Source organism: Cynocephalus volans, chromosome 6 (genome assembly GCF_027409185.1).
Source record: "Cynocephalus volans isolate mCynVol1 chromosome 6, mCynVol1.pri, whole genome shotgun sequence".
NCBI classification, from domain to species: domain Eukaryota; kingdom Metazoa; phylum Chordata; class Mammalia; order Dermoptera; family Cynocephalidae; genus Cynocephalus; species Cynocephalus volans.
Genome location: NC_084465.1, coordinates 68,515,264 through 68,539,564, shown reverse-complemented (window position 1 = coordinate 68,539,564; position 24,301 = coordinate 68,515,264). Strand labels below are relative to the sequence as shown.

At 35.6% G+C, this 24,301-nt stretch overlaps 1 protein-coding gene across 1 annotated transcript in view; it reads right to left on the bottom strand.

Annotated features, from left to right (window-relative positions):
• PPP1R9A (protein phosphatase 1 regulatory subunit 9A) overlaps positions 1-24,301 on the bottom strand; it is a 327,703-nt gene that overhangs the window by 51,021 nt on the left and 252,381 nt on the right. The window contains 2 exon segments of the mRNA XM_063100030.1: positions 1,095-1,148; positions 15,761-15,916. Of these exon segments, the coding sequence (XP_062956100.1) occupies positions 1,095-1,148; positions 15,761-15,916 (210 nt within the window).

Below are 24,301 nucleotides of genomic sequence, written 5' to 3'. Positions count from 1 at the left end.
TATTCTTCTTTTCTATGTCAAGAAACAATAACAATTTAAAATAGGACTAGGTTTTTTTACTGCATCTTTTATTAAGCAATGCTTTGTATCAAGTTGTTTATTTACCAAACTAATTTAAAAATTATTATTCACAGAGCTGGGCTGACACCATGAATGATATATAGACATGTTTTGACTAAAGAGCGACAGTGAATTAGCTTAGAATACCATTTAACCAAAATAGCTTTGCTAACTCATCTTCATTTAAAACACATGAAAAAACCAAAACAAGTCTTCAGTGTGAACAAAGAAACAGATCATTAGTGGTAGAGGATTAATTATGTCTTAATTTTTAAAAAACCACAGAAACAACAAAGGATATTGTTTTAAAAGTAATTCAAAAGATATTTTCAAATTTCTGAAATTGTGTGTTTGATAAAACTAAACAAAAAAATTGCAAGACTATGTCTCATACAAGTACTTTATAACTTACCAATTAAAAATGCACTTTTGAATCTTGTATTATTTTACATATAAAGACTAAAAATACATACCCCTTATTATCAAGACCTTTTCTCTCCCCCAAATTTAAATAATGTGAACTAAACCTGTCTAAAAATTTCCAGTAGTAATTGGCACCTAAAATCAATTATGCATTTATTACGTTCTTAATATTTGTTATTGGAATAATAAATTATTTCTACCAAAGATAATGTGCTACGTCACAATACATTGTTTCTGATGAATAAGCTAAAAGTAAATGATTAAACCTATTTACAATAAAGTAAAGAGAAAGATATATTATAGCTTATGCTTAAAGAATTAGTGATCAAAACATACTAAGGATATTGAGTCATTAAAATATTACTTTCTGAGAAAAAAACTGGCCACATATGTACAAATACATACATGTATTTAAAATATGGTGTTATTTGCACTGAGGGGGAAGTAGGAACATTCTCTCACTGGCATGTTTGTCTATGCACCTAACAGTGGAAATGAATCTCTCTCATTTGTATTCTTTCAAATGCACGGAAACAAATCCTTTGGTCCTAGGGTTAAATGTATTCGTAAGTTTAAAAAGTGCAATTCAAACACCATGTATTGGTGCTTACCTTGGTCTTCAATTTTTGAATCTCTGCTTCTGTAACTGCATGTTTAATTTGCAACTGAAAATTGAAAAGAAAGAAAAAATTTGAACTAATATAGTGTATCTATATTTTTAAAGTCTCAGCAGCTAAGCATATAGCTTATTACATAGTAAAAGGCCTAGAAAAGTGCTGCAATGATGCAGGTTGTAAATTAAAACGTCTAGTGTGCAAAATGACACTAGGTGTAAACTCATTAAACACGGGGTTTATGGACCACACTCCCTAACATAAGATTAGGTTACCAATTTAATTGCTCAAGGACCAAAGAAAAGAAAACTCTTTTCTTGCCCTCTTTATAGTTCTTCTTTTGTGATACTAGGGTCAAAGAACTTTCCCTGTTGTGTCTAGCCAATTTAAGCAAGCCAGCCGGTAGCTGTGTAAAGATTCAATTCCAAATCTGGAAGAAAGGTGGCGCCCTGGTTCTGTGAGTCGCAAGCACATTCTGATAGGCAGCTGGGCAGCAAAGGGGGAGAGGAGAAGGACGCAGTTCCGTAGCAAATTCTATGATTTTTTTTTTTTTTTTTAATTGCAGGAAATGTACAGATCCAGATTTCGGTCCACCAAAAGATTTATTCGAACTGAAGACTCAGATCCCGAAAAGCTTCTGCTACAGTTTATTAGCATGAGAGTCACCGATTCCGTTTTGCTTCTCCCCACCCCCCACATTGTTTTCTTTGTAAGGGATGAGGAACGAAAGAATCATTTATTCATATCCTTAAGGGACAAATATCCCCAAACTGAAGTAAAACAATTTATGGGTTCACAATTTCTTGTCTGAAATCCTTGAGGCCAGATGTTTTTGGAATTCAGAATTCTTCCAACTTCAGAAAGGTAATGAAATGCACTTTCCATATATTACATAATACACAGCACGGTCTATGAAAGCACTTTGTAATCAAACGTGTGAATATTTTTGCCACCAAGCATATGAATATTCCCACTAAGCGAGGTATAGTAAACAGCATATTCTCAGTTTTGGGCATGTCATACCACCAAATTAGTTTGCCACAAACTTATAAAAAAGACAGTTTTCAGAGCATTTGGGATTTAGGACTGTACATGAGGGACCATGAACTTATACTATTCCTGTAATTATGCAGTCTAAGACGTTTTCTTATCAAGAAAAGTAAGTGAATCTGTGGACAGAAGGACAAAAATGTGTAGTTCTCAGACTGGCCACGTGGAAGTTTTAGACCACTGCACTTCCTAAACCTCAGCTATCTCTTAGGTTTGTGACCTGTACTTCCTTGGGTTTTACCTGGTTGGTAGAAGAACGATAAGGGAAAGAAGCAAGAATCAAGGACAGGTCAATTCGATTCAACACTCTTAAATGCCAATGGTTTAACAGCTCAGAACCTGGGGGTCCCCATGCTGCTTGCAAAGTGCTCCTTCCTTGATGTTTTCAGTTCTGGGTGGTCTGCACTGCCACAGCTGTGCACTGCTCTCAGTCACCTTGAAACTATATTTTAAATAGACTCTGCCCCACTCACACTGCTTATTTCACTTTCCCTCTTTCTGACTTGGTCCCTCTGGCCATCTTGCTGATGTGGCTATTGCTCCCTTTCACTCTCACTGAGTCCTAGGGGCTTCTGCACTCTAACTAACAGTCTCTAGTTATAATTCTTTTATGAGGCCCAAACAGCCATTCCTGGCTTGTTAGTTTCTTACCACAGCCCTGGTAGTACTACTCTTACTCACCTGCCTTTAGCAGATGCTCAGAACGCTACTGTGCCTGACAAGGAATCGATTGCAAGCTTTCTCAGTGACTAGGTTGTAAGAGGATACAAAAGATAGAGCAGTGCTGCTCTAAAATCCCTCCAACTCCCTTCCTCCTTGCTGATGAGGTATGTGCTCATCTGAAGCCCTGGTGTGAGTGTATCTTTCCAGAGCCTGACAATGCCAAGGCAACCCAGCCTGCTAGGCTCAAATGTCCAGTGGCTCCTCCAACTATGGGCCCTACAGTGAACTCACTACTGCAGAATCAGGGATCCTTAGACTTCTGGTCTTACTTTAAGTCCGGAGAACTAAGGCTCAGAGAAAAGAACCAACCTGGTCTAGTCCTCACAGTTAAACCATTAAAACCAGAACTAGTTACCATTAAAACCAGGATTATCACATGTGGATCTTTTGGTTCTGATCCAGTGCCATTTTCTAAAAAATAAGGATTAACTCAACAGGTTTTTATTGAAGAGTTGCTACATGCAAGATGCTGTGAAGATAACCCTTTCTCCCTCTAATAAATATTAGGGCTAACCTTCCCTACCAATATAAACTAACAAAATATGAGAAAAAAGGTAAAAGTACTTAGATATTAGACATATTACTTATATATAATTTATAAATATATGTGCACACACACATATATGGCTATAAGGAATTATTTTCCATGAAGATATTGTACTTCAGTGTGAACATGCTGGAGCATCCAGTAAAGCCATGTACCTAGGTGATTTTAGAACATCCATGTTATTGACAAGATCTACTCCTTGCTCTTTCTACCATGTGCTAATTGTGAAGGCTAGCTAAGTTATAGTCAGACCACTTGAATTCATCTCAGGCCTACCATGTACTAGCTACGTAGTGCTGAAAAATTACTTACCCTTCCCCACCTTTGCTTTCCTCACCTGTAATATGCAGTTCCTTGTAGTTCACAACCTTCCTTGCGGGAAGATTAAATTAGACAGCCCATGTAAAGCATTTAGCACAGTGGCTAGCACAGAATAAGTCCTCAGTTTAAGTCAGCCAGAACCAGGAAAGAATGATCCAAAGAACTCAAAATGACTACCACAACACTAATACTCAGCTAAAAGTGCTAAATGCTATAAAATGTCATACACGAAGTAAAATGAACACCTCTGATTTTATTTGAAGAGTAGCAAGAAATCAAAAGGGCATATTTCACAGTGGACACTGTACTATGAGAACATGCCAGATTGTTTTCTTGGTGGTTACCTTCTGGTAGGGTAACCAAGTATATGGTGTGCAACTCGTTGGGACTTTCTTTGCTCAGATCCTGTGACCTCTGTAAATTGTTTCTCTGGGCCTCAGTTTCCCATATGAAAAATAAGAGGTTTGGATGGGAAGAACTCCAAAGCCCTTCCATGTACTATAGGTGTGACATTTATGAAACAAAGAGGCTGGAGATAGTTGTCGTGGTTGCAAAGTCTAGAAATTCTTGTCCCAAGGCAGCATTTTCATTTTTATGAATGCATACACTAGATTAATCCACTGATATGTGGGACAAACTGTGAAACAGCCCACACTGATCTATCCCAACTCTCTCATGTCACCAAAACTGAGTAACAGAAGGGAGCTGAACTAATTAGTAGTGAGTTGAGAACAAATGAGAAAAGCTTGAGTGTTACTAAGTTCAGCTAAATTCTTTAGATACAAGAAAGCAGAATGAACTGTATAAATTCGGACATTATTCAGAAGATGGAAAAAAGTTCTAGTGAAAGGTTTTCTTAGTACTCATAGGCATAAAATTATAGACATGATTATTTTGATATGGTTAAGAGAATTTCTACAAATACATCACTATTTGTAGGAAAAGTATCAAAAATACATTAAGTGAGCCCTTTCACTTTACACAGTAAGAAACTGTCTCAGTGAGCATAAGCAGAGCTAATAGGTGCCAAACCCAGGTTTTGGAAACCTCAGCCCATGATTCTATCTACTAATACAAAATTTCTTGTACTTGTAGGACCCTTTATCTTTTTTTATCATCTCACTTTATCATTGCAAGTGACTCTCTTTATCATTGCAAGTGCTGTCAACCTCATTGTTCAGAGAAGTCACAGAGCTTCTTCAAGTTTCCACTAGGAATAGATGGCAGAGTGGAAACAATCCCAGGTCTAACTTCATACCTCTGTTCCTCCCTTTACCATGTGTCAACCTGAACCAGTCACTTTGGAATATAATTCTCATTTAATCCTTACAGAAACTCCATGGCACATGTCATCATTGTCACTTCTCATACAAGAACTATTACTGGAAACCATGGATCACTTATGGTAGTCTCTGACTAGTCTAACACTGAATGCAAAATGGTGTTCAATTAGCTGCTGTAATTATTAATGGAACTTAGAACACCTCCCTCATGATTCAACCAGCAGTTAGTGAATGAAACTATGTGCCAGGTACTGTGCTAGTCACAGAGGACATGTGAACATGACATAGAAGACACCTTCAAGATACTTACGTCAAGGAGATCAGTAAATAACACTTCCTGACAGAAGTTCTCCAGATCGCCCTGAGAGAAAGGTCAGAGGGGTCCTGCTCCTAGATGGCTTGATTAGTCTTTTATTTCTATAACCAGGTCAGATGACCTTTGGCTTTGGCCTGTTTGCCCAACTGTGAACCCTACCTTCCAGGCAAAGAGGGCACAATGTGCCTGAGATACCTCCATTTCACAAGGAAGAGAAAATTGCTTTTCAAGGGGGTGAAGAACCTGACAAAAGAAGCATGGTTGGCAAAGGTTGAGTTTTCTTCTTCTAAAGCAGTTCTCTTCCCACATGTTTAAGAGATTTATGTCAGGGATCAATAACCTTTCCAAAGAGGAGGTCCAAAGGTTTGCAAATCAGGCTGACTGACAGCAGGGAGAGCAGTTCAACAGGGCTGGTAATAGAAACAGAGAGCCTGAAATGCCTTTTGGAACTCAGGCTTCAGAGAATTGAGGTTTGGAGAAAAGACTTTGGCTGGGAGGACATGAATAAAAAGAAAAAGTTAACTTTCACGCTCAATCTCTTCATCTCTTCTGTCATCTTTCACACGAATGAATGCCACAGATATCCGCCCTAGAATTTCACCACAAATAAACATACACATTCCTACAGAGAACTGTGGCTCTCATTTAACATTCTGCAGGTGTACCTGCTGTGTATATTTTGTTTATTTTTTTCAGACAGATGAAAACAGAACATGTACTCATATCACTGAATCAATACAATTTAAATATAACTCCGTTAGAGATAGAAACATCCTTATACAGAAACATCAATAGTGAGATTGAACTTTTGTACTCTCTCTACTTACCCTGAGCAAGCATGAAAAATAATTTTCTTTAAAAAGTGAAAAATACTATTTTTGCAGGCAAGATTTTAAGAGAGCTCTAGTTCCAGAAATTTTACAAACAGATAAAAGCAACATTCTCTGCTCTTACTTTACAAGGGCAAAACAGTAACTGATATTTGCATAAAACTTTATAAAGTGGTTTTATCATTGGAATCAGAGTTTTTATGATGATCTTTGGAGTACCTGACTGATGTCTATCTTATCCACAACAGTATAAGCTCCACAACAGAAGGAATAGGAGTCAGTTTTGCCTACGTTTTGGTGCTATTAAAATGAAGCTATGCCATATTTCTTCATTATTTCTGCTCAAGTAGATATATTTGATATATGGCATCTATCTTTAACAAAAATGTTTTTCTCAGAGAATAGTGTATGCAAAATGAGCTGAAATTGGCTGCATGAACAATATCATTACCTAATCTGAATGACAACACTAATTGTAGCATATATAGCATAGAGTGAGATTTTCTTTTTGTGTGTGTGTGTGTGTGTGTGTGTGTGTGTGTGTGTCTCTCTCTCTCTCTCTCTCTCTCTCTCCAGTAAGGGGAATGCTCCCTCGGCTTGGTGTCGTCTGCACCACGCTCAGCCAGCAAACGCACCGGCCATCCCTATATAGGATCCGAACCCGTGGCCTCGGTGCTCCCAGCGCTGCACTCTCCCGAGTGAGCCACGGGTTCGGCCCTAGAGTAAGATTTTCTAACAAGGTCACTCCCGAAGTAGGTACCCATAAACTGATTATTAGTGATAATCATAAAAACGGCAATAAATACTGACAACAGTGTTTCTAGAAAAAAAACAAAACAGAAGATGCTGGATATAGTTGAAAATCTGTACTTATAGCTCCTTTTAAAATAAATATCTGTTTACTACTAAGTAGGTAATAGTTTATAGATTCTCTACACGTTAGTGGAAAGTTCCAGAAAGATTATATTATTATCCAATGCATTTATAACTTTTCTAGATTCTTTTTTCATGGACTTAAATAAATAAGATAACACAACTTTTGGACTCCATTTTTTCCTTAAGAGAAATGTGGTGTTGGTTTTACTGGTGCTAACAGCTCCTGAGAAGTGGTGAAGGGGAAGCATTGGACAGTCCATTTAAATGATGCCTGGCTAGCAGTGCCTGATGGAGCCTCTCTCTACTTTCCACTAAATTACCAGTAAAATCACATTAAAAAAAGAAAAATTCATAACTCAAAATAAACACCACAACTAAAAATAATTGTTCCTAGAATATGAAAGAGTCATGAAGTTGAATTAAGAAAAGTATCCAAGCTTCACTCCGAAGATAGGGAGACACTTTGTGCCACCCTCACTCACTGCCTGAGAACCAGTCTATCCAAAGAGGGAGGTAGACAACCTCTACTGTCTTGCCCAGGAACAGGGGACCTCAAGCCAGGTTCTGTAACTCACTCAGTATTCCTTATTTGTTCAGAAAGCAACTGTTAGAAAAGAGAGAGGGTGCAGGAAGGAGGCTGATGCACTGTGTGCAATTGCTTGTTGCATACTTTCAGCTATAGAGCCCAAAGTAGAGCAACATAGACAGGGGTGGTACTACTACATGTCTTGGTAGCAAGAAATACCAAGAATTATCATTTATTTCTGAGTGGCGAGATTTAAAAATATCTCACCTTAGTACAGAGAACTGCCCTGGATTGACAGACTGCTAGAAAACAGCAACTGTGCTGGAAAGTAGGCACGTAAGTAGGCCTTCCTGTTGTAGGTCGAAAAATGAAATTCATAATTTAAAAAATTAATGTCATAATGCCAAATACAAAAAGGCTGTCATATCATTTCATGATTAAAAAAAGGAAAACCAGGCAACTTGGAGCCTATTAATAAATACTACAGATTATGAGAATATCTGAGAAGATAATGAGAATATCAACTTGAAAACAGAAATAAGTAAACCTGTGACATGATGTATCCCATAAATATAATGATACTTTAAGGTAACTCTTTGTAATACCAGATTGAAGAGAAAGTAAAGTAGGATAAGTAAGAAAACTAAACATTTCATAAGAGAGATAAGTCATGCTAGAAGTGCTAAAGAGCATAGACGAGTTTGAAGTTAAAAGCATATTTAATGCAGCAGAAAATGGAATCACTGATATGACATGACAAATTAGAGAAACAATCTTAGAGAAAAAATAGACAAAATCATAAAGGCAATAAATACCGGCAACAGTGTTTCTAGAAAAGAAACAGAAATATAAAAAAAGAAAAATTGAAGAAAATATTAATGGGCTAAAATAAAAACAAAACAAAACAAAAACAAACATAAAACAAAGCAAATTAGAAGGAAAAAACACAATGAAAGGAGGTCTACATCAATAAATTCTCATTAAAAATTTAAAGTACAAAGCTGAAAAAAATACAAGCATCCAAATGCCAGGTTGACTTTAGACATTTCCTTTAAAGTATAGTTAAAACAATAAAGTTTGCCCTACAAATCTTCAGGAAAAAAAGTAGTAAATCAAAATGTTAAACTCAGCTAATTATTATTTCATGTCATGATAATTAGAATGTCACTCTCAATATGGGAAGCTCATGAAAACTATATCCTCCACAAATATGTAATAAATTTTTACTTAAAGACATACTCTAAGAAATAAGGAATAACTTAGAACTTAGGAATTAGGAAAAAATGCTATTAAACGAATAATAGTGAAAACCGATTAGCCTGACAGTGTAACTATTTGTTGTAAATATTATTATAAAGCTAACTGAAAACATAAGTTTTAAATTACATTTTAATAACAATCTCTTAGAGCCCAAGACTGTATCAAAAACTTCCATATGGAGCATTCAAATTGTATTATTTTGTTCTTAATTTTTAAAATTATAGATATGGTTAAGACAATACAGCAAAAACCTTTGAACCTATACATGAATTTTTTCCAATAAATATACTGGAATGCGTTTGTGACATACCTAACCAAATAGTTAAGTAGCCTAACTAACTGTAGGCTACTAGTAGGCTATTAGTAGTTATGTAACTACTTAACTACTACTTAAGTTATAATGAGTTCCCCACCCCCACCCCACAGCTTGGGGTATGCACCCTGCAGAAAGTTATATGAGGATTTTCTACTGGGGTAGGGGTCATCACCCATAACCCTTGAATTGTTCAAGGGTCAACTGTACTTTTTAAAAACTTGAAAATAACCCATAGTAAAAACCAATAAAAATAAAAGTAAAGCATAAAATGAAATGACAGCAACTAGACCTTGAATAATTATAACCATTAATTTAAATTGTTTAAATTTTCTTAGTAAAAGAAACAAACAGCAAGATTATATTTTTAAAAGTTACAATAAAACAAAAAGTTGCAATTAGATTTATGTTAAATGTAGGTGGACACTTATACACTGGTGTGTTTATCCAGCAACTACAAACAAAGGTAGTAGTCAGAATATTAACATCAGACAAAGTATACTTAAAAGTAAAAAAAAATCTTTAAGTTATATCATATGTACTTTCAACATAACGTCAAAATAGATAACCAAAGCTGTAAAACACAAAATATAAAAATGATGTATAACTTTCCTACATGATTTTCAGCTTACTAGGTTAAGTAAAGAAAAGTGAATGAGAACACAGGTGTAAATTTAATGTCATTTTTATCAAAAGTAACCATATTAACCTATAACAAAAGTATCATTTTCGAAAAATCAAAACTTGAAGACAATACTATCTGACCATGATGTAGTAAGACATTAAATTAATTAAAACATTATAAATTAAAAACTGTTTCCTAATTATTCAAGTCAAAAAGAAAATGAAATGGTAAAAATGAAAAATATAGACTATTTACAAAGTGATGACAAGAAGAAGAATGCACATTGAAACCAAAAGATCTGGCCAAAGGCATAAAAAGAGTCAGATTCATAATTTTAACTGCTTTCATATTTAAACAATAAAGTATGTTAATAAATCAAGCACTGATTGTAACAAGTTAGAATATGAGCAAACATTCCTATAGAAAATAAGATGATGAAATTAATAGCAAAAATAAATAAAGTCAGAAATGACTGAATTAGGTAGGGGAACACTTCCAGTTTAGTACAACACAGCAAACTAACAAAAGGTATTTCCTGTCTCTCTCAAATTTAACTTTGGAGATGCCAAAAGAGAAAAAAGAAACACATATGGGCTTCAGGGTCTCATTCATCAATTAATAAAAAAGCTTGTGAGAAACTCTTAAGAGACAAAACAGATATTTCCAGATGTCTTTGGGAAACTGAGGATCTGAAGCAGAATGTCAGCAACTAGATACGGGGGACAGCAATTTAATCTTTATCTTTTCTACATATCCTGGTGCTATGGATTGAATTTGTGTCTCCCAAAGTCCATGCATTAGAGACTTAACCTCCATTGTGACAGTGTTAAGAGGGTGGGAAATCCTATTACGGTAATTGAAAGGTAGGACCTTGAAGAGGTGATTAGATTGTGAGGACTATGCCCTAGTAAATGGAATAATAAGTTGATGGCTTAATGGTGGTTTTTTTGAGTGTGGTCTGAAGGCTTTAAAAGGAGAGCACATGAGGAACTCTCTCTCTGCTTACCATTCTGCCATGTGACACCCCTGAGTCACTGTCACCACCACCAAGGCTCTCACCAGATTTTTTCCCTGGACTTTGGACTTCTCAGCATCCAAAACTAAAAGTAATAAATATTGTTTCTTATAAATTACCTGGTTCCAGGTATTTTGATATAATCAACAGAAACAAAATAATACACTTGGGTAAGCCTACATCTGGAGGTAAATCAGGGATAACCTACTCCATGCTCTGAAGCTAGGACATCCTGGTCACTAATTTACCCTTTGGTGCCATGCAGTAGGAACCTTTGGAGACATGTGGTAGGAAAGCAGCAGCACCAGAGATGTTAGTTAATTAACATCAGGGAAGCACTGGAATCACATTATAGTTAGATAGAAAGAAGTTTAGGTGAGCTGGAACTAATTATTTTGTAAAAGCTACACTTATAAATATATTTAACCAAAACTCCTGAAATACAAAAAAAAATTGGTAAGGGAAGATAAGCTAGAGGACACTGTGCTACGGTTATTATTTTGTTAAATGATAAAGACATAGATACTGATCTGCTTTATATATTGCTAGGAAAAAGTAACCTAAGACTGACTCAAAGTAAGCTGGGATAATAAAAAAAAAATGTATAACTTTAAAACAGCAGACAAAAATTTGATTTATCCAATGGTAAGTGGGTAGACAGATATAAAAAAAGAAACAAGAAGAAAGTATGAAAAGTGTAAAATATAAAATAAAGTAGCAGGCATTAAGTTTTAATATTAAAGTGACTAAAGTAAATGAAAATGGGTTAAAATCACCAATTAAGTAACAAAGATTATTCAGGCAGTATGAAAGTAAGATTTAGGAATAGTCTGCCTAAAGGAAACACATTTGAACAAAATGATACAGAATGGCTAAAAATAAAGAGATGGAAAATCGGATGCTGTGAAGCAAATATAAAGCAAAAAAAATACACACACACACTATATTTTATTTATTTTTATATATATATATATATATATATATATATATATATATATATCTCCACTGTTGAATTTTTACTATCAGACAAGATAGAAGACAGAATCTGGGGCAAAATGCATCGTAAGAGATAAGAGAGATGTTAAAATAAATCAAGAAGTTGTAATAATCCTGAACATATACACAGCTAACAACAAAGATTTAAAATATATAAAACTACAACTGATAGAATTATAGGGAGAAATAAACAACTGTAGCTGGTGATTTTAACATATGCTCTTCAGAACTGATAGATCAAGCTGACAAAAGCTAAATCATGCTACAGAAGAAATATGTGTATGTGTTTGTATTATTAGTCTTATTTATATATATGAAAAACATATATAAACTTCACGTCCAAACACAGAATATGTGTGCTTTTTGCATACATGGGGAATATTAAAACTGTTTATGAATCAAACTACAAAAAATTCTCAAAAATTCCAAACAATAACTACTATAGGAAATATGTTTTCAGACTAGATTGCAATAAAGTTAGAACTCAATAACAAACTATGGCAAAATAAAGCTTCATATACCTGAAAAGTAAAAAAACAACATATCACTTTCATAATTCTTGTGTTAAAGAGGAAATCGCAATTATATATAAATGACAATGGCATTCTACATGCAAAAAATTGTGATGTGTAGTTAAAGCAATATTCAGAAAAAAATTATAGCATTAAATACACTTAGAATGCAACAGTTATTAAAAATAAAAGTACTAAGTGCAACTGATCAACAACAAAAAAGAAGAAAGAGGGAAAAATAAAGATATTGGTAGGAAACAATAAAATAATTTTGGTTTTCTTTAATTTAAAAAGAAACAAGAGGAGAGAGAAGAACTATGGTTACTAGAGGTGAAAAAGGGGAGGGCGAGGTGGGATAGCGAAAGGCTGATTAATGGACACAAAACTACAGCAAGATAGGAAAAATAAACCCTATTGGTGCACAGTCAACCCAGAATTCAATAATCAATAATGTTTTACTGCATGTAATCAAATGTCCAGAAGAGAGGAGCTCAAATATGCACATCACAAAGAAATGATAAAGTTGTGCAATGAAGAATAGGCTAATTATCCTGAATAGATCAACATGCATTGTATACATGTAGTGAAATACAACTCTGTATCCCATAAATATGTACAATCAATATGTTTCAATAAAAATATTTTTGAAAAAGAAACAATTAGGAATGTAAAAGCTAGCATGACAGATAAAATTCTGGGAAAAAACTAAAATATTAAAATAAAGAAAATATTTAAATGAAAGAATATAGAAAGGGGTAACTAATTATAGATATAAAATATTTTAATATTTATAAACATAAGTTAATGAATAGAAAATATTTATATTTTTAAATACTTTAATATTTAAAAATATGTCAATGAATTTGTAAAAAATCCTCTATGCATTTTTTCCAGTGAATTAACAAGGGTATTGAAATGTCTTCTTGAATAAGTTGAAAAATGAAGGAATTTTTGAAGAGAAGAGTCAGATGGACCTGATTTAGTCCATCGGTTTATGTATATTCTAACAATACTACACTGAAGAAAAAAATTAGTTAGAAGATGGAATAGACCATGAAAGCCAAAAGCAGTCCAGAGTGTAAAGGCACAAATAATGTAGAAAATAATACTGGCCCTCTGACCAGAGAGAAGTGGGTAAATGAGCATTTAGTAAAAGTGATAACCAACCTTTCAATTAGTTGGAGAAATTAAATTAGGTACCTATCTTACATTGTGCAAAAAATTCCAGTATATGCTTGATGCCATTCATCTACTAAATATCTAACCACTAACTATATGCCAAGAACTGTGGAAAGACTAAGTATATGTTAATGAGCAAAAGCAGAGGAGCTTAGAGTCTAGTAGGAAGATACACAGTAGGCCAAAAGTAGGATTAATTGAGATAATGCAGTCTAATGTGCACATACTTTTGCTTAAAATAATTAAGAGAATACTGTAATACAAGACTTTGTAAAGACTTCAAAACACTATATGACCCTCCACACCCAACCCAGGTTTTGTGCATAATCTTGTGAAAAATACTTGGTGCTATACGGTATTTGGACATGTGTGTAAATCACACAAAAAAATTTAAGACTGTGATAGTGGCAGTGTACAAGATACAAATACCATGAAAGAGTGCCACACAGTTGATAATCAGTGCCAATCTCCTAAAGAAATGAATACGTTAATATGTTAAGTATAAAACAAAAGAGGATAAAAGACTTAAAAGTGAAATGATGTGATATTTATCTGTTCTTGAGGTGGGGACAAACCACTAATTCTTAAAAAACCAGAATTCACAGAAAACTACAGATTTGGTTACTCATGCAGCAGTCTATACTGGGGTCAGCAAAATTTTTCTGCAAAGGCCCAGGTAGCACATAATTTAGGATTTGCAGGCCACAAAATCTCTGTTGCAACCATTCACCTTTGCTGTTATAGCATGAAATGAGCCACAAACAGTAAATAAAGAGATGGGCATGGCTGTGTTCAAATAAAACTTTATTTCCCCAAAAGGCAGTAGGCCAGACTTGACCAATGTGTCACAGTTTGCCTACCCCTTGTCTAGATCATGCAGTTGCCTACACAATAGTGCATGCTTAAAACAATATTTATGAAGCATTGAGTCCTTGGCTCAATTTGGAAAAAGGAGGATATAACCTTCCATACACGAATTTTATTTCTGCTTTTTAGGCTCTTCAGCTTCCATAACAGAATACAGACCCTTTTTCTAGCTCAGAGTAGGGGTCATACTCACTTGACAACAAGAAAGAGCTATATTATAGGCATACAACCTAGACTCATGGCCTCCAATATTGGTTGAAATTGGATTGAGAGTTGAAACATTCAAGGGAGATTTCCTAAAGAACAAGTAGTCTATCTACTCTACTAGATAACCCACATTCTTGAACCAAATCAGAGCTGCAGGGAAACTTGTACCTAAATTATACTTCTTCCTTCTGCTCAGCTACTTCCTGCAGAAGACAGTTTTTCTTTCTGCATTGCTCTTAGGTTTGAAGGTACAATTAATTGACAAAGTCTCTATAAGAAAGGGGGAAGTTGTAATCAATGACACATTTGTCTTCAACAATGGAGGATGCACCCCCAAAATGATGATGGACAAACTGCTTGGGGACCTATTCTGTTTTACATGTTGGGGTCTGAGTAGTTAATTTTGAAAAATAGTTTATGTGGTTATCCACATGTGCCCTCTCAGGATAAGTTTTTCATCCTTCTCTGCCAGCTCCTTGCCTCAGGAGGCTCCACAGACTTCATGCTTCCTTGCCTGGGTTTGGCTGAGGAAGCAGCAGGAGAGCAGGGTCATTGTGTTTATCAGCCCAGCCCCAGGATGCAGTTCTTAGCAGTGGCTGCATCCTGTAAAGCTGCAGATGTCAAAAGGCCCTCCTTCAAAAGAGTATTTCTTTACTTCTCTTTACCCATTAAGCCAAAAGACGGTGACAGCTTCCTGCTGCTGCCATTCCCTGTGTACTTAACCATCCCTTGTTAGTTTTATTAACTCTGTTCAAAATCCGTTCATTAGACTCTCTTCAATTAAACCCTTTGGGTACGCCATCTGATTCTTATTAGGATCCTGTCTATTTTAGGAAAGGAAAGGGAAAAAAAAGAGCCTTTTTAGAAAATTATTGCCTTAGAGGAAAGCTCATCACCAGGTAACAAAACATCCATAAAAATGAAAAAAATATAACTTGAACTTATCACAAAACTGCATTTAAGTTAAAGCTTGAAATTACGGGCTAGATACATCAGAAAGTGCCATTATGACAAATACTGAGCATTTAAATTAATGATTGTGGAATGAGATCTTCTTAATAAGTTTTGCCTTGAAATTCAATGAGACTCAAGACAATCAGTTACTTTAAAACTTGCATTTGAAAATTGATTATTCTTAATATATTATTCAAACAAAATACATTGTTAATAATGAAATGGACAGGTATAAAGAAATATTTTGCAGATCTATGGCTTACCTCCTTGAATTTGTGACTGAGTTTGTTTGTGTCCAGGTCTGATGGGGAAAACATGTCTTCGTTCTCAGGCAGCTCAAAGACTTCAATGGCCATGTCGCTGCCAGGAAGAACAGGTCCTGCCTCATCCTCCTCTTCATCTGTGGCATATTCTCCTGTCTAAAAGGAAGGGAATTTCAGAAATCAAGCTGTCCTTACACCAGGTAAAGGTGGGTTATTTGAAAATATTTTGTAAGAGAGAAATAAAACATCACCAAATGATAAAAGTGTAAGTAGGCTTTTAAGTCAAGCATGCCTCATGCAGTCCATGTTATGAACAAATGTTAGTTCGAAGATCCAAAGTGACAAGTCTATGCCATATAGAAGTGCTTTTCTAACAATCTAATAGTATCAGTAGCACCTTTAGTACAGCAACAGGATTTTTTTTTTTCCAATCTGAGAGTATTTGATGGTTTTAGTAAGTAAAATTATGTTGCTATGGGAAGTAATTTCCTTAAATTCCCCTCCTGTGTGAATAAGCCATCCAATACTAGGAGCCAGGAAGAAGGAAGGGGAGATCAAAGATTCATAGAATTCATTGAATCTTAATTCATAGAATTAAGAGACCTTAATTCAGCCTTGCAAAGGCTTAGCATATTAACTCTCCTAAGCTTTAGCATTCAATCAGTACTCTTTTGTTTGTTTGTTAATTGTTGTGGTGGTGAACTAGTGAGCTAAAGGACAAACCAAAGGTTTAAAACTCACAGCCTGCACATATGTATTGTTTTGCCTGTGCAGTTCTTTATTAAATGAGTATTTTGTCAATGTGAAAAAAATTTCACATAAAATTGTAGAGTTTTAGCTTTCATGAAAAAGCCAAAGATCTGTCAATATAGGCATATTGTGACATGATAACAATTGTCTAGAGTTAGTTGTGGCTGCCCCTTTCACGCGGGTCATACACTTTCTCATATACCACAGCCTCCCTAACTCCACATTGTTCTATGCTGTCAGCTTCACTTTTATAATACCCGCAGGCCCCTGTAGGTATTTTGAGTTCATGACCCCTAGAATAAATGTTCCTCTTTGACATTAACTTCCTTAACATTATTAGAAGGTAGCTCCTTCACTGGCAGCATCAGGCTATGAGACTATAATTCAAAATAATTGTTTGAAATCTATACCTTATGATATAATTTAAAGATAAATCACTGATTCACAGGGTTAAAAGACAAAGTTCATTTAATTCATCTCTGTTCCTTCAGGTAGTACTTTATCTAACACACAAAACACAGACAGGAATTCATATTGCCTCTAAAAAGAACTTTCATAAACAGTGCACTAAATGATCTATTCCTTTGATTAAACAGGATGAGCATCTGACTGCTGTTTTTTCTTTTGGTTCTGTACTATATTCTTCTTGCAAAAGCTAATCGCTTGTTTGTTTGTTTGTTTGTTTGTTTGTTTGTTTTGTTTTAATATCTGTACATGAAGGAAATCTGGTCGTTAACGTCAATGTAATGATTCCTCGTGTCTGGAAGAGCATTATTAAATTGCCTCCAGACCTCTCTTTTTCAAATAAAATAATTCTAGTTTCCTCAACAGATCTGAATCTCTCTCTCTCTCTGTAATTGTCTCTGTGGTTGTATTCTGACTTCTCTCCAAGTTCTCCACATTTTTCTAAGTTGTGGAGCATGGAGATAGATGCAATTTCTAATAAGGAATCTGAGGGTTTATCGTCCATGATGAGCATGCTGCCTCAGCATCCTTTAGACTCTGCTTCCCCACATAGAGGCGATCATCATGAAGACCTTGACTTTGGTGGCATTTGTATATGGAAGTAAGCTCAGGATATGTCATGCACAGCAGTGATTTTCCAAATTGGCTACAGGTTAGTTAGAACCTTTCTTTTTTTCAAATAAAGTCAGAGAGGCTTTGATTGAAAGGAAAAGAGGTTGGTGGCCTCCATCATGATCCTACTCTAGGAGTCTTTAGTCTGAAATATCTAAACTAAAAATACCATTCCAAGTGTCGTTGGCACTGGCAGGGGAAGGTGGCTGAAAAATGAGGACTGGCTGGTTCCAGACAGCTTCTGTTTGTTAGTACAATGAGATACTACAAATCTTAAAAGGACTCTAATTTCTGATTTGGTATTTTTTTGTGGTATTCTGTAAATTAATCTATCTCCTATAAATATGTGTGTATATATTTTAGAGCCAATAAGTGGTTTGTAAATCTCAATGATGTTAATTAATAGTAATGTAGCAAGGCTGGTAAGTAAACAATCTCAAGATACCTTGTTGAAAGTTTTCACGTAGAGGTATAAAACTATGTGCTTGTTTTTAACCCTATAATTACAACTAGCAGCAAAGTCAAGCCTTTATTATAAAGGCTTAAACCAGGTATATAAAACTCAGTTCTATATAATCAATTTGATGAATTAGTATGAATGAATCAATAAAATCTTCACCTAAATATAAAGTCTGACTAAGCCACAACAATGTGGTACATTTTTAACATTGGTTGAAATGAACAGTTTGAATTTCCTTTGCCAGCTTGAAAATAAATATATGTTCACTATATGTGAGAGAATTAATACAATACGTGCCTAGGACGGCGCCTGGCATATAACAGGATCTCAACAAATATTTTTAAAACAATAAATCCAAGAATGCCAATTGCATTTACGTGGTAATATCTAGAACTTTCTAAGGACATTTTCAATAACAAGAAAATGAACTGTAGTTATTTGTTAAGAAGGCAGTATTCTGTCACACATATTTTTTTTTTTTAATTTTATTTTGTCGATATACATTGTGGCTGATTATTGCTCCCCATCACCAAAACCTCCCTCCCTTCTCCCTCCCCCCCTCCCCCCCAACTGTCACACATATTTTTAATGTCCTTACAGTGAACAACAGGATTAGGATGTATGCAACATACGCAACTCTTTCATTCGAGTATGGTTCTGGCTTTGCTATACATATACACTTCATCGAAATTACCTTCTTAAATGTAAGCTCTAAGAATTCTTCTTAATTCTTTTATTTTTGACTTCCCCAGTCTCCTCTCCTTCCCAATACCCAAAATAACTGCAATCCTGCTAAAATTCCTATTCATTTCATTTTTCCATTTACTAAAATTTCTCTTTCCAATTTGCCTTATAAGCATCCTAAGGACAAAATATGCTTTCACTGTCTCGATTCTACTTATTACTTATTATAGGCTATGAATAAGGTGTTCAAAAACTTTATGCTGTCATTCTCACTTGCTGATCATTTGCCATTCCCATCTTGAATAGACTTTGGAATAAAGGATGCATTTAAAATTACAGAACCTCATAAAATCTAGAAATAAAAAAAGTTACATTTAACTATATCTTTATCTTTATTGAAAATGAAAATTATTTTTATAGTTACTCTGCAAGTAAAATAAATGATATGGAATGATATGTTAGCAGAATGTTATAAACCTCAAAATTAGATTAGATTGAATCTGACATTTACAGAGGAAGGTTGTACAAAAACTAATTGCTACAACAAAGTATTTCCATTGGTAGTTAGCTCCTTCTTCTATTTCTGGCCAAATTAAAAATCTTTAAAGTAACCAGGGATTCTTGAAATTCTTTCTCCCAACCCACAAATCCACTTCAAAAGTGGCAAGAATGAGAGAGATAATAAATGTTTCTTTTCATATCTTTGAATACCTTTTTGATCAATATCTTATACTTTATAATAGCCCCATAAAAAGAGGCAAAAAAAAAAAAAAAGTAAACTGCAATTCTTTTGCAACCTATGTGTGCCCAGCATTGTACATTTCTCAACAACTATATGACATGTGTGTCACTGTACTACCTTAATTTGAGAAACTAAAAGTCAGAGACCTTACCCAAGGTTAGGCAGTTAGTTACGTTGTTGAAGCTACATCTAACATATTGCAAAGCCCATTCCCATGCTCTTTCTTCTATTCTATGCTGCTTCCAATCTACAGAAACTAAAGCTTTGCAGGGAAAAATAAAAAAATCAAAAACACATTCCTTTCATATTTCTCTAACTCCAAACCCTGTTGCATAACCCTGATGTGTTGAGATTCACCTTCTACAACTTTAAAAATTATCATTCAAGTCACTTTGAAGACATGCACGTGTTTCTAATGGGCTCCAAAGTTTTTGTCCTCTACTCTTTTCTCATAATATACTTGCCCCCGGCAAGTACATAAATATCCCCTTCGAAAGGATGGGGAGCAGTAGTTGGTGGGCTAACTGCAATACAGAGAGGAATCATTAAAAAACACACATACCATTTTACATTATCTTAAACCACAGAAGTATTAATTTCTTTGCCTATCTTTTAATTGCAAGAACAAGTCTTCCTCTTGGCTTGAGTCTGCTGACTGATGTTTCATGCACTCTATCTTATATAAACCACAACTATAACCGATAACTTATAAAGTTACTGTAGTGTCATTAAAATGGTTAAGAAAGATCCTTGCAAAGCAAAATGGGCGGAAAACTCCTCCAGATTTTTACAGTTTGCCCCTATCTTTTACATTTCCTTCTTATGCTTAATTTTCTTGAGGTACCAGTATTTATTGAGTCTTCCGAAAGTATTGTATCTAGTTCTCATAGACAAAATAACTTCCCTGACACTCATAACAGAGCACTTAATATTTTATTAAATAACATAATTACAAGAACAGCCAACAGGCTCTGCCTGTTGGTAAACATACTTTTGACTGGTGGGAGCAGTGTGTGTAGACATACTACAGCCTGGAACACTGATGAGAGCTGTAGATATCACTTTAGGTTTTACAGAAGGAACAGAGAATATTATATCAATGAGTTTGTTAAGTGGGGATCAATGAAAGAATCTTGGTTTTGAAGTCACTTAGATCTGGGTTCAAATCCTGGCTATGAGACCTTGGGAAAGTTGGCTTCTACATCTAAGCTTCAATTTCTTCATTTATAAAGTGAAAACAAAAATACTTCCTTAGCATAACAAGGTTGTCATGAGATTAAGATAGATGGTGCCTGTGAAGTATTTAACACAAGGTCTCAAAATAAGAGATTGCTGCTGCTGGTGGTGGCACTACTACAATAACAACATGCTAAAGCCTCTCCCATTTCTATCTTAAGACCAGATGCTTGTTATGCTTTGGTCTCATAAATATAATTTCCTAGATCTTGACACATGAATGTTTTATAAACAAACTGGTCATTTCTGAAGTAAAACTTTTCTTTTTCCTAAACCTGCTCCTCTTCTTTTATTCCCAGTTTTAGAGCTAGGCACCAGCTTCTACTCAAGCCCAAGAAAACTTCCATGCTTCTGTTCTCCTCACGTACCAACCCCACAGCTGCCTGTGATCCAAGATGAATCTCCATCTACATTAGAATGTCCTATGAAGCTGCTGACCTTAAGACTTTTCTGATCCACTCCTATATGCTCCACTGTACGCATTACATCACCCATAACACTTTGTTGTTTTTATATCTGCCTTCTCCCATCAACTTCTTTCAACTGCAAGTTCCTTGAGAGTGCCAGGTACAATTTATCCCTGCAATCCCAGTGTGGCTTGAGCATTGCTTGGCATATAGTGGACATTGAACAAATGTTTGCTGAATAAATTAAGACAGTTGTAGCCACATCTGCACAGCACAGCAGAGCCCAATTTTCCTGTTAATCTCAGCTTTCCAGTATGAAATACAGTGAAGCACAGCTGCAGCTGGGGCCTAAATGACCCTTTGGGGGATTTTCTCTTGTTGTTAGGTTCAACCGTTAGCAGTAATTTTTGCTGTAGCAATGTTTGCTCTGGTGAATTCAGGGAAACTAAATGGTGCTAATGATAAAAATAGCCTTAATTACGCAGTTTTTGTTAGAATTTGTTTACTGGATTTGATTTTGGTTATATATATTTTCAGACTCAGTTCTGTGAGAGAAAAGAGAGTTGCTTTTTCTCTGGAGGAGAAAGACATCAAAACACTTTAGTGTTTAAAATTCCTAAATCTGTACCACCCATCCAGATGGCTTTTGGCAAAATCACCCCCCTCTGCAAAGGCATCTCTTGTTCCATTTTTTGCTAGTGACTTCTGTGTGTCCTAGTTTTGTAATGTTAGGCTACTTAGTCTCTTTGAATGTCATTTGCTCATCTGTAAAATGGGACTAACAACACCTTTATGAAGTTGTTGTGAGAAATTTATAGTAGTGATATATTCAAAGAGTTACTCACAGTGCCTAGAATACGCTAAATGACTACATGACTTTATGTCTAGGATTATTTTCACTATCCCTTGTTTCTCCAGGACAACACCATAAAGTAATGCAACAAAAAAGGAGCATAGGCTTTGGGGTTGTAGAGACCACAACCCCCAAAGAGAAAAAGCTTACTGTCATGGTTGCACGATAGTGGACAGGTCATTTAACTTTTATCTTTTGCGGTCTCATCTTCTATACAATGGTATAAAAGATACCAGTTTCATAGGGTGTCGAGAGGATTCAAGGAAATAAAATATGCAAAATATCCAACATGCTGCCTGGCCCATAATATACATGCCATTCTCCTCACATTTATCAAGTCATTCAAAATTTTCTGGTCAATCTTTTGTTCCCAGAAAATTTCCTGATTTTTCACACCATTCTAACTGTCCAGTCACCAAGTCAAGAAACATTTGAAATCCATATCTAGATTACTCATGTGACTTCCGTGTTTTCTGCCTTCAGGCTCTCAGCACCTCAAGTCATTAGTAATACTGCTGACAGATCATTCTTTCTAAAATTCTAACCAGACAGAGTTAACATTTGCCAATAAAATCTTTTCCAACAACTCAAACTCATCTTTCCCTTCTTAAAATTTTCTAGCAATTGTGGTAGATAGTTCATATATTAGCATTTCTCCTTTTAGAAAATACACTCCAATAGCAGGGACTCTATTTCCTGCTATGGTAGGAAGACTCTAAAATGGCCCCCAGTGACCCCTGCTTCCTGGGTATTCAGCCCCTTGAGTGCAGGCTGGACCTAATGACTCATTTCTAACAATCAGAATAAAACAAAAGTAATGGAATATTACTTCTCAGACTAGTTTATAAAAAGACTGTGACTTGTGTCTCTTTTGTCCTCTTGCTTTCTCTCTCTCTGAGCTCTCACTTTTGGCAAGCTGCCATGTTATGAGTATGGAGAGGCCTCTGCACATCACAAGTAACTGATGTTTCTGGCCAACAGCCAGTGAGGACCTGAGGCCTGCCAACAGTCACATGAGGGAGCTTGGAAGTGGATCTTCCGAATCCCGTCAACAGCTGTGAGCTTGGAAGCAGATCCTCTCCCAGTTGAGCATTTAGGTGACGGCAACTCTGGCTGACACTTTATTTGCAGCCTTGGGAGAGATCTTGAGTCAGAGGCATCCATCTAAACTAACCCACAGATACTGTAACATATAAATATTCCTTGTTTTAAGTTGCTAAATTTTGGTAGTAATTTGTTATGCAGCAATTTAAGGAGGTGCTGCCATAATAAATACAGGAAAAACAGAAATGTGGCTTTGGAAACAGGCAGTGGGTGAAGGCTAGCATGATTTTGAAGAATGTATTAGAACAAGACTTGAACATAGTGGAAGTCTGGAAGCGGGAGTCCTTGTTGTGTAGAGGCAGAAAGATTAGCAACATTATCACCTTCTCTAATGAGAAAGTAGGAAATGTACCTCGTGAACTGGGTGATCTAATTAAGCACATTACTAAACAAAGTGCTAGAGATGCTGCCTGATTTCTTCTCACTGCTTATAATAAAATATGAGAGAAGAGAGATAAGTTGAGAGTACTATTAAACAGAAAGAAAGCAAAACTTTTGAAAGTCTTAAAATTAAGTCTAAAATTAAAAAATGGCTTCCGAAGAAAGTTGAAATCAAGGTACTGCCAGGAGAACTCAGTCTAAAAATGAAGCAGAGGATGTGAACATAAAGTCTTGTTAAGGATGTGAGCTTAGTAAACCCAAATTTTTTGTGATGCGTGGTAAGCGAGTCTGTTTTCCCTAAAGGGAAACACTATCTCTATTTTCTAAAGCTGTTCACGATACAAATGCTGGAAAGATAATCTGAAACAAAGGCCATTGGTGCCACTGCTCACAAAACATGCAGAGAAGTGAGAGATCCATGGGGGAACTGTTTTCCAACTACGTCCACCCTCATTTCGACACTGTCTTGACATGTGGCGGATTTTCCTGTGAATGTGACACTCCCTTGGTCACACCGATCAGTGTAACCAAGAGCAGCTAGTACCAAATCCATTCAGTTTATTTTACAGCATGTAATTATGACTACGATCCATAGGACTCACGTAGCAAAATAAGCCCATTTGCAATACTGAGGTCAACCACATAGTCTCTAGGCTCCCAGGTCCAGTCAGTTAAAGAAATCCCAGAAATCATCAGGATCTACCTTAGAAACACAGGTGGCTTTCTCTTAAAGCTTTCCACTTAGCCTAGGGTACTAATCCAGGTATAGCAGCATGGATCAGTAATTGCACAGACTTGGCCTTGGCCCACAAGGTTGGAGTCTAGGATCTAGAGGAACTCTATCATC